Raw genomic sequence first — 15,618 nt, forward strand, 5'->3', positions numbered from 1 at the left:
GGTTTCATCACATTGGAGTTCAGTGGATCCAGTGAAAAAATTCCTGAAGAAGAAATCAATAAACAAACTGATCTTGATCATACTGAAAACCGATCGACAGCACGCAAAACATTCTTCAGTTCAACGGAGTGGTTTCAAAAGGGAGAGAGTGATATACTGGTACACAAAATGCAAGAAGGAAAGGGCCGTAGCCTCCAGAGGTGTGAAAACCAAGATTGTAAGATAAATGACAGTGAGCTGAACCCATTAAAAGACGGCCTATCACTGTCAGAACAGTGTCTTCCCTGTTCAGAGTGTGGTGCTATGTTTAAGTCCACAAGCAAACTAAACAACCATATTTTGATCCATACAGATGTACAAAGCAGATCTAGACAAGATGAAAGCCAAGGGAGACGTAAGAGAAATGTTTTGACTCGCAAAGATGTGGAACAGGATGAATGCGAAGAGTTCGGTAGAACATTCACAGAGAAAAGCACTTTAACGAATTACATGCCGACAAATTCGCATATCAGACCATATCAGTGCGAAAAATGCAGTAAATTTTTTGAACAAAAAAGCACTCTTATGACACACATGTTAACACACTCAAATATCAAACCGTACCAATGCAAAGAGCGCAGTCAAGCATTCACACAAAGTGACACTTATAAACGACATTTGAGAACACGCACAAATGTAAAACGAATGGACTGCAAAGAAAACAGCAATACATTTCATGAGGGACAAAAGCAAAATCTTCATAAACATGTATTAATTCATTCTGGTTCAACAAATATCAGACCACATGAGTATAAAAAGTTTGGAAGAACATTCAGTCAGAAACACAATCTGAAGTCACATATATTGACCAACATAAACATCAGACCACTTGAGTGTACAGAGTGTGGTAGAACATTCAGTGTAAAACGTAATCTGAAGTGTCATATGTCAACCCACTCAAACGTCAGACCACATGAGTGTAAAGAGTGTGGTAGAGCATTCAAAAGGCAAGATAATCTGAAAAGACATATGTTGACCCACACAAATATCAGACCTTACAAATGTAAAGAGTGTGGTAGAACATTCAGACTGAAAGAAAATCTAAAGTCACATATGTTGATTCACACAAATATCAGACCTTACCAGTGTAAAGAGTGTGGTAGAGCTTTCAGGCAGAAAAGCAATCTGAAGAAACATATGTTGATTCACACAAATATCCGACCTTATCAGTGTAAAGAGTGTGGTAGAGCATTCAGACTGAAAGAAAATCTGAAGAAACATATGTTGATTCACAAAAATATCAGACCTTATGAGTGTAAAGAGTGTGGTAGAGCTTTCAGCAGGAAAGAATGTCTGAAGAGACATTTAGTGACCCACACAAACATCAGATCACATGAGTGTAAAGAGTGTGGCAGAGCTTTCCGTCAGAAAGGCAATCTGAAGTCGCATATGTTGAGGCACACAAATATCCAACCTTACCAGTGTAAAGAGTGTAGTAGAACATTCAGGCTGAAAGAAAGTCTGAAGAGACATTTATTGACCCACACAAATATCAGATCACATGAGTGTAAAGAGTGTGGCAGAGCTTTCAGTCAGAAAGGCAATCTGAAGAAACATATATTGACCCACACAAATATCAAACCTTATGAGTGTAAAGAGTGTGGTAGAACATTCAGTCAGAAAAGTAATCTGAAGAGACATATATTGACCCACACAAATATCAGATCACAGGAGTGTAGTGTGGCAGAACTTCAAACAAACAAATGGTCATTTAATAGGCAAATATCAGACCATATGTGAGTGTAAAGAGTGTTGTAGAACATTCAGACTGACGCACTATCTGAAGGCACATAATTCTGTTAAGTCACACAACTTATCAGACCTTTGTGTGTAAAGAGTGTTCAAAAGCATTGAGAAAAGGAAAATAAATATTAAGGCACATATCGGTATGTTTACTGTTACTACCAAAAACGGCTGTGAAGACAGATTTTCTTAAAAATAAATTTATTAAAAACTAATAACTAAGCTGAGGGGAATATAAAGAAGAACACAAATTAGGGCACTAATCTTAGCTGGGACGGTACAAAACTCCTAAATTACAGTAGATCTACAAGGAGTTGAGTCCAGACAGACCCTGACAAGTGAGGAAGTGAGTCTTTTGGCTACAGGCTTGATGTAGATCTGAACCGTGCAGAGTTCACAGAGCAAATCCAGTGTGAGTGTGAAGGTCTTGAAAAATCCAAAGTTCTGAGAAAAATCTGTACCACCCAGTATTTATACTGAAAAAGGACTATCCAGGGAATACTAGAAAATTCTAGACTTTCCATTGATATGCTAATTACTGTTCTAAAAACCTCTTCACTTATGGTAAACCTGACCCTCAGAATGTTCTACATTAATTAATGGGGCAACTGGTCATTAACGTGGGAACATGACCTACATAACATTAAACATCATATGAGTAGTATGGGAGAAGTTTCAAACTAACAATCTGAGGGCAAATTTATACACTAATGCAAATATCAGACCTGATTTAATATCTGAAATTTTGGGTGTAATGCAAATTTCGTTCAAAAGTAATAAATAATTCCATTTGGTCACACATTATTTCATTTAAATTAGTTTTTACTGTTCAAAGTTTTACTTTTGTACCATTTTACAATGAGAATGTGAAAATTTAGATAATCAAGTATATGCCAGAATTCAAAATTCCCTGATAACTTTTCAAGTCTCTTGGTCGTCCATTTGTTGCTCTAGCTCTCACCTGATCTTGTATACAAATATGTTTTCTGTCATGATCGTCATTTGACCCAAACTCTTCTTCAACTACCATATACATCAGAGTAAGAGCTATCTCTGTCACTTCTTAGGTTTGCAGTGAGAGTGACACTGCAGTATCAGGGCAGTACCTGATAGTGATGCTGCTCATAGGCAGTAGCTGTATTAACTTTGAGTAATCTGACAAATTATTTCTTCAGTTTATACAGCTGCATTCTTGTTCTACTCCTACAGCATGTTGAACTGTCCAGTATTCAGCTTACCACACTGTGTATGTGTACCATGCATTTGTATCATTTGCAAATGACTGTCAGTCTGGACTCTGATTAAATTATCACCTGAGGCTGCATTCACAAACACCTCTGGAAGGGTGGGACTTGAAAAAATTTAAAGCACGCCAGGGAGGATCTGTAAAAAGAAATTGATGTTGCAAAGGAGGGGGGACTTGAAAATTTATTGAATATCAAATTCCTTTTCAAATACCTTCTGGCACTTTGACATTTCTTGCCATTTCCATTTTTGGTGCACCCTTCGGGGACAAGTTTTAGGGTATATTTAACAATTTATTGATGATCCAAGCAGCCACATTGAGCCAAAAGATTTAGCTTGTCATGATTTCTACTCACCCAACCCCTCTGTTGTGCAAAACTCTCCTCTATAATGACTAAAAGTTTCAACTTAACCTTTCAATAACAATTTGGGAGATAACTTAGTTAATATCATTCTCCCATTGACAATACATTGGGTATAGGTCAGTGTCTAGACTTGGTTCAAGTCGGTGAATTAAAAAAAAATAAAATCATTTTTAATAGTTTCTCTTGTGTCTCACCTATTTCGTACAAACCTATCCGGAATTTGGCAGCTCACGCAAGGTTTTCCCAGCTATTGAATGCGTCGAGTTTGAGTCTGCGCAGTAGTGAGTTAGTTTCTGCCGGATTCTGTGAACTCCGCTGCATAGCGTTCACTCCACTCATCGCGTCCACTCACGCGCGCGTTTCACATGAAAGCAGAATACAAATCATTGCGTTCACTCCACTCAAACATTCACAAATCACAGACTTGAACCAAGTCTAGTCAGTGTCAAACATTTATGTCGCCATATGTACATTTTTAATTTTGAGGACTTTGACAGAATACAAACTATTTAGAATAGTGTATATGAAGATTTTATAATAGTGCATAGTGTCATCAATAACAACTGGAAGCTTCAGGTCAAACAATCTTTGAATAACAATTTTGGAGCTGATAACCTATGGGTTATTTTTAGCTTCCTCATAGCCTACAATGTATAGTGAATCAACATTTTCAGTGAAATTCCAAAATCAAATTTCTTGCACACACATGCACTTGTATCCACCTTAGTCTAATGAAGTACATTAATATCAATAATCAAGCATACATAATTACACAGATTTACCGAGTTTTGTATTTTAAAAAAATTATTCATAGTTTCCTCATAGACTACGATGAATAGTGGATCAACATTTTGGTAAAATTTCAAATTCAAATTTCTTGCACACACATGGACTTGTTACCACCCTAGTTTAAACAAGTACACTAAATCAATAATCAAGCATACATAATTACATAGATTTACTGAGTTTTGTATTTAAAAAAAAATTATTCATAGTTTCCTCATAGACTGCAATGTATAGTGGATCAATATTTTTGGCGAAATTCCAAAATTGAATTTCTTGTACACATGTGCACTTGTAAATACCCAATGCTAATCAAGTACATTTATATCAGTTATAAAACGTCAAAAAATGAACAGATATTGCTAGTTTTATATTGGAAAATACGTGTCCATAGTTTTCTCATAGAATAACATGTATAGCGAATCAGCATAATCAATGAAATCTAAAAATCTATTTTTTTGTACACACATGCACTTTTTACTTGCCACTTCAAGCAAAGTACATTTACATGAATTATCACACATATAAATGTAGAGATGTATCTTGTTTGTATTGGAAAAATGTTCATAGTTTACGTTAGACTCCCATGTGTTATGAGTTGATAATTTTGGACAAAGCACTATATTGGTCACAAATTGCCTTCCTGTCCAGGGGGGGGGGGACTTGAACACATTGCAGGTTTGTTAGGGGGTATTTGAAAAATCTGAGAGCTTTCTTTTGAATTTCTCCCCCACCTCAGAGGTGTTTATGAATGCAGCCAAAAATATATCTATATACAGGCTTTGTCAACAAACTGAGTATTGTGTTTAAGCATGCTGAATGGAGGCAGCAAGAAACTGTAGTTGATATATTGAATAGAAATATTGCAAAAAATCATCAACAGTTGCAGCTTCTGCCCAATTACTGGGCCCACGTTTTGTTTTTTAATGACAGATCATACATGTTTAGTTGTTTTCGAGATAAAGGTCGTGCAATGTGACAAAATGGTTCTAGATTTTATTTTCAACATTAGAATAAGTGGATGACATTAAAATGTTATTCATATTTCATTGAATTACCAACAAAAGCTTACAATCAGAAAATGTAAAGAGTAAAGGGAACCCAAAAATGTTCAGGCCCCCTACGCAGAGCAAACGTTTCAAGTCCCCCCATACTACCCCAACATTTTCGAACCCCTCCCCCCATCGTTTTCTCATGAACGCAGCCTTACTGATTGCTGGATTTAAATTTAAATCACTTATTATCCCGCAAATTAAAGAGTGGCCCTTTAGGTCTCGTTGAAGGAGAACTTGGAGTACGATGTAAAAAATCACAGAATTTTAACCTTTCCACACAATCAATCAAACAATGGATACTGTAGTACAGATAATGTTCTCTGCACAAGAGTGGTATTTTCACAGGCGCTCCTTAGCTGGGTAGTCTGCTAAGTAGATCGATTTTGGCTCGATCTATTGATCCTGTAGTCGATATGCCCGCCACTGCAACCTGAGTATTTAGGTTGTAGTGGCGGGTATATCGGGCATTCATTTGGTGTTCTTTGCTGGACTTCAAAATAGGATTGGGGAGCAAACTTGCAAGCAGAGATACACCAATTTGTGAGTTAGGCCTATTAGTATAAAGGGTGCGAGTATTCAGAGGAGTGCTGGTGGACACACATGATCCTCATAGCAAAGGCGGGGTATGCTTTATTTCATGTGTGTTACATTGTATTAGAAACTTTTTTAACTATTGTTCATTGAATATACTTATACACAAATAAAAACGAACAAACAAAAAAACGCCGTTCTTTATTGACAAACATAAACACATACAACTCTTTATCAGGTCTTTATTGAAGATGGAAATAATCATACGTAAGTATGATAAAGAAACATGCATAAACAAACAAACAAAGAGTCTGAGCCCCTGATCTGAACAGAAAGATTTTATTTTTGCGAGCGGCATGTGTTAGAAGTACTCCCTCTTGTGGTTTGTTGATGAGTATTGACAGTTTCATCTAAAAGTGTTTTTCTTCGTACTACTAGTCAATTATACTCAATGCAATCTAAGAAAAATAGAAATGTCCAACAAAATATATGAAATATATTGATTTGGTTATGGATTTCATACGAAAGACTTCTGCTAATTTCGTGATCAGAAGTTCCAACAAATTTAGCTCGTCGGCCTATAAACTAGCTACAATTGTTCGAGCGGCGTAGTCTCGCTCACTCAGACTGCTCTACACGAGCGCATGTAATGCAGTCGGATCTGAATCTGAATCCCAGTCTAATATTCAGAAACATCGATCGACGACCAGCGACGGCTTCACTAACTGTAAACCTGGTCGAGAAATTACAGTTCCGTGCATGCAGGTCTTACTCGTTGTGATCTGCATGAACATCACAGTCGGATTTTCGGCACACATCTGTCACCAACTTGCATTCCATTGAAGTATGTAGTCCGCAGAAATGGAGTCGGCGGGAACGACGGACAAGGAAAGCCCTCTGTCGTATGGGGAGACTGTGTGCTCCAATCCTGGCAGATCTCCGGGCACCAACGGTCTTTGCACTTGTACTAGTGCTGATATATGTGCTTGCGGCGTTCCGTTCAGTTCTGAAGGTATGCCTACCTCCTATGAGTGGTGATCTCAAAGACCTATTTCATTATTTGCAGTATCACGTATGCTAAATCTCATAATGCAGTTCATATCATGGAGTACTCAGAGAGCTAAAAAGGAGAGAAATACATAGGATATCGGCCAATCCTAAAGGCACCACCATAGTTGATAGCGCTTTTAGTGTCGTAGAAAGGGGTCCTTTCTACTTTGTTCAAATTGTTCAAATATGGAAAAAATTGCTTCAAATGACAAAATCAGTTTGTCATATGAAAGGAAATGCATATCTGTCATCGATCAGGGCTACCAAATGTGGCAGATGTTATTCTCGACCGACTTTCATTTAGGCAATAGGGACAGAAAAAAGGTTGTGTTTTCCTTTGAGTTCCATCATTGGAACTTCCATGCTATGTTATTTTATGATTTATTGGTTTCTTTCATCGAAAAGGTAATTTTATAAGCCATGGTACATCTTCCTCATATTCACAAACCCTTCAAAATTATAATCTCCCCTTCTTTATAGCACTCTATGCTTGTAGCGTGTTAAGTTGATGTTAAAAATTCTTTCTCTCTGCAAGTGCTTTTGCAGCACATTTGAAATTAAGGTATGCTTCTGGGGATGATGATGTGGAGGTTGGTCAGGTGATTTTGAGGGAAATAGTTGTCAGAACTGCACTGGTGCGAGTTTCTTATTTACAAACAATGTATTTCGTGCATGACCTCTAGATGCACCTCATCATCATAGCTGAAACACTTTAAATTACACGATGTAAATTACGACAGTCATGTTTTAACTTTCATCAATCACCATCGTACAGTGGATACAGTGTTGCCACGGGTCATATGAGTCCCATGCAACCTTTGAGCCCAGTTCCGACGACTATATCCCTTTAATAAATAAAGCACACCCAGCGACGGTATACTATATATTATTGCCTGAATACATGGGTTTATGTGCCCCAGAGCAGGTGACAATTTGCCCGATGCCAGGAGGGCAAATTGTCTCATGCTCTGAGGGCACGTAAACCCATGTATTCAGGCAATAATATTTTCATGACATGCCTGTTCGCAGTTAATGCTATATATTTAGCTACATGCAGGACATTTGCAAGCAATTTTACCATTATCGACCAGCATCAAACAGATTTTAATGAAATTCAAAATAGCAGTGCACGCATGGATATTTTACATCTAGCGTTAAGCGTCTTATTTGACGTTGAAAATGTCCAAGGGCTTCACTGGACTGTGTAACCATGGAAACCAGTCAGTACATTGTTCACCGGCCCGCTAATATCCCGGATGCAGTTCCTATTCAAATCAATGCACTGATTTGCACTCACATCGAGGCATAATAACATGAGATTTTGACCAGTTCACAACATATATGCATGAGTGATAGCAAGTGCATATATGAAGTGGACTGGTCAAAATCAAGTGGTATACCGCCGCATGGTATGATTATTGCTAATTTATCATAACAGTATATTGAAATTCTTGCATGGAATGTCAAAAATGGATTTTTGCTCAAGCCGAGAGCTCACCATGTGCACGCTGCGGTATATCGCGGATATACCATGGTTCTTTTCACGTCTCGACCAATCAAATTGCTGCATTACCGCCATCAATATACCAGTATGATATAATTTGAATTTTTTGTTTGTATCTATGTATAGCAGCTTTCAACCAAGTGACATACAGATTCAGTTTTCCTGCTGCAATTGTTGCAATTTTCAACTTGTAATGTGTGAAAGTCGATGCTCAATTTATCTCTGTGAATACTTTGTAAAACAATAGCTTTCAAGTTTTATCATAGTTTTCTGTTAAAAATCACAGCAGAGACATACAGACACTGATTGGGAAGGCAGCGCGCCCTGCGCCAATTCCACATTGAACTGAAAAATGGCGCATTGAAATTTGCTTTGTTGGCACCCAAGAGCGCATTGAAGTTAGAGTACAAAATTTGTTGATGACTTGACTAAGAACTGTACGCGCCTAGAAGTCACTTTGAAATTTGAAAGTCTTATGAAAATCCCTGTGAAAATCAGTCGTGAAAATTGATTAACTACATTGTGAAAATGATTGTTCTGTCTGTCGTTAAATATGAAAAGTCGTCAAACAGATTTGTGACACATACTCTCTACAACATACTGCTGAGAACACATTGTTTTCCATGTGTGCCGTTAAGCGGTATATCCTTCACTCAAGAGCCTATGCCATGGTTCAGTGTACCAAACTCGAACCTCGCTCGATAGCGTGACTGCACCGTGTGCTTGGTTAAGGGACTGTAAACTAATTTGGAGCCATCAATCCTGTATATTTTTACTGTTAATCAACCTTAATCAACCTTTGGCTGAAGAGCTATGGCTCTAAGTATTCAATATGGTCTAAACCAGCTGTTGAAACGCAGCTGTTGTAGTGGGGTAGTGTGCGTCGCTATGTGGGTCAACAAAAGGTCAACCCTGCCATGGATAGCTGCAGGCCACCTTGTAGGGAAAATGGGTCAATTACGACGACCCAACTTTGGTCGGGACTTTGAATGGCAAAATAAAGCAAAGTGAGTGTAATTTTAAATGACCTGTACTTGCGTGATCGAACTATGATTATTGATCATTCCCTAAATCCTTTTATGAACAAAATTTCTGGTTCGTTTACGTAATTCGGCTGATTTTCCAAGGAGTACTCAAGACTTTCAATGTGTCCGGCCGTCACTCTATTCACATTCGAATGCGTGACGTCCTTATTAGCATATCAACAGAGTGGAAAATTATATTTCACATAAGTGATAATATAATAACTTTGAAATTGAATAGGGAAGAAAAGAAACTCCAAGAGTTTGTCATAGATGTGAGTTAAATCAAATAGATGATGAGAGGCATTTGTTATTTTCACATAAGAAATTTGATGAACACAATTGTTATTAAAAAACTGTTGTCAGAAAGAAAACAGGCTAGCATCTTTTCCACATGACCTGCTCCCATTTCCATGTTCATTAAAATATTAACATGTTAATTTTATATGTTTGCATTAAATGTATGTATTTTTAATAGTTTATTGTACCTTACTACACTCTCCAATATGCCTATAATGCTTACAGAACAAATAAAACAGAAAGTGAGTTTAAACTTAATTTTCATGGCCTGACAGTAACTATTGGTTGATTATTTGATCATGACTATAGGGCCCATTAGAATTTCTGCCAGGGCCCGTTGAAATCCAAAATGGCCCATTCATTTTTAGCTCATATTTGGTATGTATATAAATACCAAAAAGAGCTTATATGGTGAGTCAATGGCGTCTGTATGTATGTATGTGGGTATGTATGTGCAGATGTATGTCCGTCAGACGCAAAGGCTCCCATACCGCCAAAGCTACCATCTCAGTATTTGGTGTACAGGTAGATGTAGGGGTTGAGATGTGACATTGTTCAAATGAACATGTCAGTGTCAAAAATATGCAAATGAGGTAAGAGAAAGGGGAAATCCTGCAAATGTGCAGGAGTGGTGGCAGTAACTGAAACAGCCCACACATCTGAGTAGGAGGTTTTTGACCTTTAACCTATTTGTATGCAGGGTACCTATTATGTGTAGAGTGGTGGCAGTAACTGAAACAGCTTATTAGTCATTTCCTGTCATTGTTTATGAACTGTGACATATTAACAGACCTGCTCAAACCATGGATGTCTATTTTTGTATATTCATGGTTGAAACATTCCCTGCTATGCATGTTGCTAAAGTTGACCTTCAGTACCTAAAGTTTCAGACCTTATTTACTTTTGTCATTCTTGTTTTTCTGGTTTAAATATTTCTTTTTGTTTTTCTGGTTGTACTGTGCAGAAATCATTGTCATAACATCAACGTCAGTGTTTCCTCTGGCTAAAGTTACCTGTTAGCCATTCTGACTAATTAAGACCAAAATTAATTAGCCAGAACTAGCCATCCAATTTACATGTATTCGGCATTTGTGATTTTGGACAACTTACGGTTGAATATTTAGTGACAGTCACATTCACAAATAATATACTCGGGTGGGTCCTATCAGCTGCTACAGTATTGTTGCAAAGAATGGCAAACAAGTTAAGAACAACTTTTACGGAACAAACTGCTTTCTTTATTACTTGTAACATTCACAACAAACTTTATTTCCTGAGTGCTTCACACTTATAACGTAGAATTTTCCTGCACTGAACAGACAGAAACAACACTTATTGTTCTTTGGTATGTACCAATTCTGATCAAATTTGAGCGACACCATGTAATTGCGGTATTTTCTTTTGGATGGGGCCATTTTCACATTGGTGTTTTCAGCCTTCCCAATTACTGTAGACCACAAGTTCATATATTGTTCTGTATTGTGAAATTGTACAGTTGTTTAATGCCAATGGTTTTCAAACATTTTATTAATATGTTTCAGCATGTTCAGCCATTTGGGAAGCTGCAAGAGATTTGGACCAGCTACATCAGCTAGTGGGATGTTTCGAAATGCTTACAAAATCATTATGTCAGCAATATCATGATAAGGCATTACAAATGGAAAGTAAGTCTATTTGTATGGGGCAGTAATGAGCACAGCTATTAGTCAAGTCATAACTAGGAAATTTAACCTTGCTTGTTTACTGAGCAAACGGTATGGATAAGATCTCAAAACATCACATGAACTTTTTAGCTGCCATTGAATATATCTGTGTAGTGTAAACTCCAGAATAGTGGTCTTTGTATACACTCGGACACGTGCACACATATATATATATATATAGAGAGAGAGAGAGAGAGAGAGATTTTCTTTTTATGAATCATCTATGCTATTTTAGTTTACATTGTCTCTTCATAGCTGTTTCTTGACTCCATGTCATTTCTTCACTACTCACAGAGAATCTGTACGTATTGTCTATCACTCTGCTTACAGGTATACCAATAATCTTACAAAGTCTTGTCCAAAATGGGTTCATCACATGGGAGTTCAATGGATCCAGTGAAAAAATTCCTGAAGAAGACGTCAATAAACAAACTGGTCTTGATCATATGGAAAGCCGATCAACAGCACACAAAACATTCTTCAGTTCAACGGAGTTGTTTCAAAGGGGAGAGAGGGATATACTGGTACACAATATGCAAGAAGGAAAGGGCAGTGTGAAACGTAATCTGAAGTGTCATATGTTGACCAACACAAACGTCAGACCACATGAGTGTAAAGAGTGTGGTAAAACATTCAGCAGGAAAGAAAATCTGAAGACACATATGTTGACCCACACAAATATCAGACCTTACAAATGTAAAGAGTGCAGTAGAACATTCAGACTGAAACACCATCTGAAGGACCACATGTCGACCCACTCAAATATCAGACCACATGAGTGTAAAGAGTGTGGTAAAACATTCGGACTGAAAGTAAATCTGAAGAAACATATGTTGACTCACTCAAATATCAGACCTTATGAGTGTACAGAGTGTGGTAGAACATTCAGGCTGATACATATTCTGAAGGACCACATGTTGACCCACACAAAGGTCAGACCACATGAGTGTAAAGAGTGTGGTGGAGCGTTCAAAAGGCAAAAAAATCTGAAAAGACATATGTTGACCCACACAAATATCAGACCTTACAAATGTAAAGAGTGTGGTAAAACATTCAGACTGAAAAACCATCTGAAGGACCACATGTTGACCCACTCAAACATCAGATCACATGAGTGTAAAGAGTGTGGGAGAGCTTTCAGTCAGATAGGCAATCTGAAGTCACATATGTTGATACATGCAAATATCCGACCTTTCCAGTGTGAAGAGTGTGGTAGAACATTCAACAGGAAAGGCAATCTGAAGAAACATATGTTGACTCACTCAAATATCAGACCTTATGAGTGTAAAGAGTGTGGTAGAGCTTTCAGTCAGATAGGCCATCTGAAGTCACATATGTTGATACATGCAAATATCCGACCTTTCCAGTGTGAAGAGTGTGGTAGAACATTCAACAGGAAAGGCAATCTGAAGAAACATATGTTGACTCACTCAAATATCAGACCTTATGAGTGTAAAGAGTGTGGTAGAGCTTTCAGTCAGAAAGGAAGTCTGAAGAGACATATGTTGACTCACTCAACATCAGACCATATGAGTGTACTGGTATTAGTAGAACATTCAGTGTGAAATGTAATCTGAAGTGTCATATGTCAATCGATCCACACAAACGTCAGACCACATGAGTGTAAAGAGTGCGGTAGAGCATTCAAAAGGCAAGAAAATCTGAAAAGACATATGTTGACCCACACAAATATCAGACCTTACAAATGTAAAGAGTGTGGTAGAACATTCAGACTGAAAGAAAATCTGAAGTCACATATGTTGATTCACACAAATATCCGACCTTACCAGTGTAAATAGTCTCGTTTTACCAGACCTCGTCGCTTCGCCACTGCAAAGTGCGCTGCTGACGGTAGGACATGGCGAGTCGCGGAGCGATGAGCGCCGAGTCACGAAGCGACGAGGGTCTGGTGACTACCACTGCATTCCACTGTGATGACGCATCAGGACAGGCGGAGCACCAAATTTAAATATAACCCTTGACCTACTTGTATATTCACTTCGAAAAACCAAGACAAATGCATGTGTTTTCAATATGCGATAGTCAACATCGCATCGAGCACGTCGCAAATGTCCGGGGCAAATGTACTCTGTAGACAGTGACCATGCTGAAAACTCCCGTGAAAATATACGGAGAGCATGTGAAGACAACAGCCAACAGACTTCCCGTACCCAGTTGGCAAGTTTACGAAGATGTCATTCCCCCGTAGAAAAGCTGCGATTGCTTCAATTTGCTCGTCTTCCAGGCATTCTATGGCTAATTTTTCTTTGCGACAATCGATTGCCTTCCTAAGTTTGGCTGTCAGCCCCATTTTCGCCAGTTGAATTTACGCACGTCCGCGTACTGTGATGTGTGAATGCCCAGTGCGCTCTTTATCAGCGATGCGGACGCGTCGTTTGGGGAATCCTTTTACGTACGTCATATCATTGCCTAGTCACTTGTGACGAGCTTATTGACGTTGTAAGTCACAGAAGTTCCTCATAGTTGTTGGTAGATATTTTTACAAGCCCCTCCTTCTATTGAATATGCATGAAAGTTTGCCTGTTGTCGCGGTTGTCGATTGAGCCATTTGATTGGTGGGTATAAATATCTTGGAATGCGGAAGTCAGTAGTCTCCAGACCCCGTCGCCCAGCCAGTGGAAAAATCACTTCATGTTCCTACCGCCAGCGGCGCACTTTGCACTGGCGAAGCGACGAGGTCTGGAAGCGAGACTACCAGTGTAAAGAGTGTGGTAGAGCTTTCAGTCAGAAAAGTAATCTGAAGAGACATCTGTCAACCCACACAAATATCAGAACTTCAAACAAACAAACAGTCATTTAGTTGGCAAATATGTTGACTAATGCAAATATCAGACCATATGTGAGTGTAAAGAGTGTTGGTACAGTAGAACATTCAGACTGATACACTATCTGAAAGCACCTAATTCTGTTGACTCACACAAATTATCAGATCTTTGCGTGTAAAGAGTGTTGAAAAGCATTGAGAAAAGGAAAAATATTAAGGCACATGTTTTCTGTTACGACCAAAAACGGCTGTGAAGTCAGAGATTTTCTTTAAAATAAATTTATTAAAAACTAATAAATTAGTCAAGGGAATATAAGCCTTAAACATAGGGCCAAAGTCCCTGAAGCTACTATAGACACGAATACAAAATTAAGTATTTCCTGACTGTATGAAATTATCTCACTAAGGTCATCCTAGGGACCTGTAAACAAAATATTAAAGCTGTCTGACCAGCGGTTTTGAAAAAACAAGCGACCAAACAGTTGACAGAGCTCTGCTGTGTTATGTAGAGAATAACATTTTCATGTATTGATGAAGAAGGTGGATATCTTTGATAGCTCATTTCAGGATGGCCTGACCAAAAATGGCAAAATTAGCTGCAAAAATACAAAATTTAAGATTTCATCATAAGGCTCCCCTAGGAACCTGTATACCAAATATCAAAGGCATCAGACAAGTAGTTTTTGAGAAACATTTTTTGACCAAAAATGGCAAAAATTGCACCAAAAATACAAAATTGCAGATTTCATCTTATATTCGATATATCATATTTAGTTCATCTGTAGGAACCTGTATACCAAATATCAAAGCTGTCAGACTAGTGGTTTTGATGAAAAAAAGTTTTGACCAAAATTGACAAAAAAATTCCTTAAAAATACAGATTTCTATATTTCATCACAATTTGAACAAATCTTAGTTGGGTTACCTGCATATTTTCAACTATATCAAGAAAAAAAAAAGAGAGTTTCTCATAATCATATTTTTCATCTACACAAGAAATATCAAATCAGTAAGTACTGCAGCTCTCAAGATATTTGAGTGGACGGATGCCTCACAAACGGACATACATCATACATAAAATGTACATACATACATACATACATACATACATACATACAGACTGACGCTTGACGCCGGACGGATACCCATCCCAATAGCTTCTATAGACTATAGTCTATAATAGTTAAAAGAGCACACAAATTGGGGCACTAATCTTAGCTTTAGATGGTACAAAACTCCTAAATTACAGTAGATCTACAGGGAGTTGAGTCCAGACAGACCCTGACGAGTGAGGAAGTGAGTCTCCTGGCTACAGGCTTGATGTAGATCTGAACCGTGCAGAGTTCACAGAGCAAATCCAGTGTGAGTGTGAAGGTCTTGAAAACTCCCAAGTTCTGAGAAAAATCCAGTATTTATACTGAAAAAGGACTATCTAGGGAATACTAGAAAATTCTAGACTTTCCATTGATATGCTAATTACTGTTCTATCACTT

The 15,618-nt window shown here is 38.0% G+C and overlaps 3 protein-coding genes across 5 annotated transcripts in view; all 3 read left to right on the forward strand.

Annotated features, from left to right (window-relative positions):
- LOC139122646 (zinc finger protein 791-like) overlaps positions 1 to 14,423 on the forward strand; it is a 25,591-nt gene extending 11,168 nt beyond the window's left edge. Inside the window, exons 3-4 of the mRNA XM_070688228.1 lie at positions 1 to 1,915; positions 14,344 to 14,423. The exon at positions 1 to 1,915 is cut by the window's left edge and continues 35 nt beyond it. Coding sequence (XP_070544329.1) covers positions 1 to 1,779 — 1,779 coding nt within the window. The 3' untranslated portion in view covers positions 1,780 to 1,915; positions 14,344 to 14,423. The remainder of the gene's footprint in view (positions 1,916 to 14,343) is intronic.
- Positions 1 to 15,618, forward strand: part of LOC139122652 (annexin-B12-like) — a 365,245-nt gene that overhangs the window by 50,272 nt on the left and 299,355 nt on the right. The gene's annotated exons all lie outside the window — the stretch shown is intronic.
- Positions 6,444 to 13,121, forward strand: LOC139122647 (gastrula zinc finger protein XlCGF58.1-like). Its single transcript, XM_070688230.1, has 3 exons — positions 6,444 to 6,773; positions 11,179 to 11,301; positions 11,671 to 13,121. The coding sequence occupies exons 1-3, from the start codon at positions 6,623 to 6,625 to the stop codon at positions 12,903 to 12,905; spliced, it is 1,509 nt and encodes a 502-aa protein (XP_070544331.1). The 5' UTR covers positions 6,444 to 6,622; the 3' UTR covers positions 12,906 to 13,121.

This window comes from Ptychodera flava, chromosome 22 (assembly GCF_041260155.1).
Source record: "Ptychodera flava strain L36383 chromosome 22, AS_Pfla_20210202, whole genome shotgun sequence".
NCBI classification, from domain to species: Eukaryota; Metazoa; Hemichordata; class Enteropneusta; family Ptychoderidae; genus Ptychodera; species Ptychodera flava.

What these genes read in the sequence shown, in the direction of transcription:
- LOC139122647 (XM_070688230.1), top strand. Translation starts at nt 6,623, where the DNA reads ATGGAGTCGGCGGGAACGACGGACAAGGAAAGCCCTCTGTCGTATGGG. An exon ending in CGTTCCGTTCAGTTCTGAAG is followed by an intron (nt 6,774 to 11,178) that starts GTATGCCTACCT and finishes AATATGTTTCAG; the next exon opens with CATGTTCAGCCATTTGGGAA. An exon ending in TAAGGCATTACAAATGGAAA is followed by an intron (nt 11,302 to 11,670) that starts GTAAGTCTATTT and finishes CTCTGCTTACAG; the next exon opens with GTATACCAATAATCTTACAA.